At 39.1% G+C, this 3,718-nt stretch overlaps 1 protein-coding gene across 1 annotated transcript; it reads left to right on the forward strand.

Annotated features, from left to right (window-relative positions):
• Window positions 1–1,685: 1,685 nt before the first annotated feature.
• On the forward strand, window positions 1,686–2,144 carry Tsp_11768 (hypothetical protein). Its single transcript, XM_003374133.1, is given in 3 exon segments — window positions 1,686–1,835; window positions 1,907–2,065; window positions 2,076–2,144. The coding sequence occupies 3 exon segments, from the start codon at window positions 1,686–1,688 to the stop codon at window positions 2,142–2,144; spliced, it is 378 nt and encodes a 125-aa protein (XP_003374181.1).
• Window positions 2,145–3,718: the final 1,574 nt, after the last annotated feature.

The raw sequence follows: 3,718 nt of genomic DNA on the forward strand, positions 1-3,718 counted from the left end.
TTACAANGACCNCTATCCNGTTGTGTATTTTTGTTGGACGTTGCTCCAAATGAAATTTCATATGTATCTGTGGGTGATGTAGGTATTAGAANTTCATTTTGACGTAATGAAGNCCTCGCTATANGGNCGNCCGAAGCCCGAGATTTTNGTACTTTATAAATAANGATGATTTAATTTNCCTATAACCCTGATTTTTTTATTAATTCCGTAATTCNACCGTATTATTAGGATANGGAANTGCAATNTNAAACTGATTTTTTCCTAAGGTGAATCGATATTTTGTTAAAATAGTTTAAAAAAATTTATAAAAATCATGATTATAAAGTATAAAAGCGCAAATGCAAATGCAACACTGAATGCATGGGATTTGATGCTGAATAAGTTAAAATGATGTCACCCTGAAAANCTGAGATTAATTNGCATGCTTTTTTTTTTCCNGTTTTCCATAGATAATTTCAAAAATAAGATAGAAATACTTAAAAAGCNAATGAAAAATACACTATGAGTTGTAATGTATTTTTAATTTGNTACTATTTAATTTAGGTAAAATCACGCAACTCNGAAACAANCAGATTCATAGTAAGCACTTTTTTATTTGAAAAATAAGTAGANCACAACTAACACGTAAACTGTAAAAANATGAAAAAANTGAGTTNGTGATAATACGAAAAANTATGCAAATTCAACGTGGTTAAATCNAGAANTGCACAATAATNATTCANGTGNTAATGTATCCACAGAAATGTNCAGCGGNCAGATCTTCTTNCNACCTATACGCTCTTCTCATTGCCGGTTGAATAGACAAGGCTTCTTTGAAAATAACGGCCGGCGTGAGCTAAAAGAGACTCGGTCGAGCAATCGGAAAATTCCATGCCAAGCAATCATGTTCAGCGTGAGCGAAAAGAGACCATCGAGCAATTGAACATTCTGTATCTACCAATCACGTATGGCGTGAGCGAAAAGAGACTACGCGGGCTAATTTCCGACGAAATGCGAAGCGACACACCACTACGCTAATACGTAAAAAAAGGAATGTAAATACAATATGAGTTGCAATGTATTTTAATTGCACATTAATTAGATAAAATCACGCACCTCGAAACAACAGGTTCATAGTAAGCACTTTTTATTGAAAAATAAGGATAACAAACACGTAAACGGTAAAAAATGAAAAAAAAAGAGTTGTAATAATACGAAAATTATGCAAATTTAAGGTGGTTTATCAGAATGTAGAGTAATATTAAGCGTAATGAACTGTTGCAAGTTGAGCGGAAGGTCTTCTGGCCCACCCGCTCTTCCCATAGCCGGCGCCTTCCCTTTCGTATCCGTAGTCTTCAGGGCCATCCATTTCTTTATTTGTTTCTGTTCGGCGAGTTGACCGCTCGTCGAGGCTCCGTTTTTAACATTGCTATACTCTTCAAATGGCACATCAATTCGCTTCTTTCTCTGCTATCGCTGCAGGTCACTGGTTTTGGTAGATTCGGGAAGAATGTTCTCACATATCATACAACAGAAGCTTCGTGAGCTGCAGGTATCTTTTCAGTTGCATCAACGCCAGTTTAGAGATGGGAGGTGTGCAATAGATAGACAGACAGATAGACAGCCGCGATAGTGTGCGGGATTTGTGAGGGTTTCATGATCAGTGTTCCATACGTAGTGAATGGTTACTGTTGCACTTGGTGGACATGCGGGCACCACGTGGAGCGTCCTATCGCTTTTTTTCTTATTTTCTTTATTGTTGGTGTTCTCCAAAGACACCGTCCAAAATTTCATTTCCACATCAAGAAGATTTTCAATCGTTCACGTTCTGGAATGCTCGTGATGATCTCAAAATAGTTTTCCACCCACATGTCTGCAGGTACGTGGCGTATGTACTTGTAGGTCAAAAATGATGTTACCTCTTTAGTCCAATGTGAATCTGGAGCATAGGATCACTGGAGCAACCAGAATGGCTTCTTCCGCCGGATACGGATGCTATTTCAACGATGGCGTAGCTGGTTGTGCCACATCGCTGGCTTCAACCATTACACTGCTTCAGCCGCTCATACAGTGTTTCTTCTTTACTGTTTTTGTAGCTCATCCGTCCTGAACAACCTCGATGCAAAATTTCTATTCTGATTTCACATTTCGTCATATTCCATTAAACAGTCAGATAACAGTTCCATAAATCCTGTGATCAACTCTTGCTTCAGTGCTTGTATTCTCACTGAAGCATGAAATTTTGTAACTTTCGAATCAGAAGGATCTCCTTCTGACTCAGGCGCTCTTCTCATAGCCGGCACCTTATCTTTCGTATCGGAAGTCTTCAGAGCCACTCTCCTTCTTCTTGTCGTCAAGATGGCGAATTGAATGTTCGTCGACTGCTTCAGCCGCTCATACTATGCTCCTTCTTCACTGTTTCAGCAACTCATCGGTCTTGAGCAACTTCGATTAAGAATTTGTTTTCTGCTTTTCTTCGATTTTGATTCAAGGCGAATGCTGGCAAGCATCACATTCGCCTTGAATGAAAGTGACGTGAAAACAAATTAAACATGCGCAACAACGAACGAAAAACAGTCGTCACTATACAACCATTTTCCATTTCTTCAATACATAAACACGCTTAGCGGCTTTATTATTGCTTTACTGGCAATCAATCACGTCATCCCTTCTTCATTTGAAACTAATACGCTGTCGATTGGCGTTTTTCATATTTATAACGGTTGATCTTTGTTCCACTGACAAAACCACTTTACTGCGCTTCTCCACCAAACGAAGACACGAATGGATTAACCAGCACAATACCACTACTTGCCGTATTCGCTGGGACCCATCCACCAGCGCATAAAAATAGTGTAATACGCAGGATGAAAATGATTATTAGTTGACAAAGATCCTCTCACAAACACGCACACAAACACACACATGAACAGCGCAACGCAACCACCGCACTGAACACAACGCCAAACGGCGACTGCGCTCGCTCGCCTGCCACGGCTACTTTTATACTAGCGTGGAGGTGTGTTGCGTCGCAATTCGTCCAAAATTAGCCAGCGTAGTCTCTTTTCGCTCACGCCAATCGTGATTGGTAGATACAGAATTTTGAATTGCTCGATGGTCTCTTTTCGCTCACGCAGAACATGATTGCTTGGCATGGAATTTTCCAAATGCTCGATAGAGTCTCTTTTTGCTCACGCCGGTCGTTATTTGGCAACGAGACTCGTCTAACGATCATTCGATATTATTCAAATGCTTTTCATTCGGTTACATTAGTCGACATTCCATTATTTGATGTATTGTAATATTTCATTCGCTACTGCTACTTAACGCACCGTTACTGATGATAAGGCGCGTTATAGCGATAGTTGTTTGCATAATGCAGCGTTAGAAACCGGTTTTTAGTGCGTTAGAACTTTTCGCTGAAGATAAATTCTTACCTAAGCCGCGTTGGAATATGAACAGAAGAAATGCACCGTTAAATTCTACCAATAAGGAAAGGGCTTTTTTGAAAATTCCAAAATGAACCTTGACATTTAAACTTTCAGTCAAAATATAAAACTATCTGAACAAGAAACCGCCATAAACAAAACAAAATTCACTTTAAACAAAAACACACCCTACGTATTTTCTGAAAATTTTTTCTTAAGTCAGAAAAACCAAAGTAGCTTGAAATGAAAGCCTAATTTTAAGTGAAACAATTTGCCGGGCAAAAGCCTTGCTTGTGGTCCAATTAAAAGTG

The sequence above is a fragment of the Trichinella spiralis genome (assembly GCF_000181795.1).
Source record: "Trichinella spiralis strain ISS 195 chromosome Unknown Scfld6, whole genome shotgun sequence".
Lineage (NCBI taxonomy): Eukaryota > Metazoa > Nematoda > Enoplea > Trichinellida > Trichinellidae > Trichinella > Trichinella spiralis.

Coding starts and splice junctions, on each gene's coding strand:
- Tsp_11768 (XM_003374133.1), top strand. CDS start 1,686: ATGCGGGCACCACGTGGAGCGTCCTATCGCTTTTTTTCTTATTTTCTT. Junction 1,836..1,906: donor CTCGTGATGATCTCAAAATA/GTTTTCCACCCA, acceptor TTACCTCTTTAG/TCCAATGTGAATCTGGAGCA.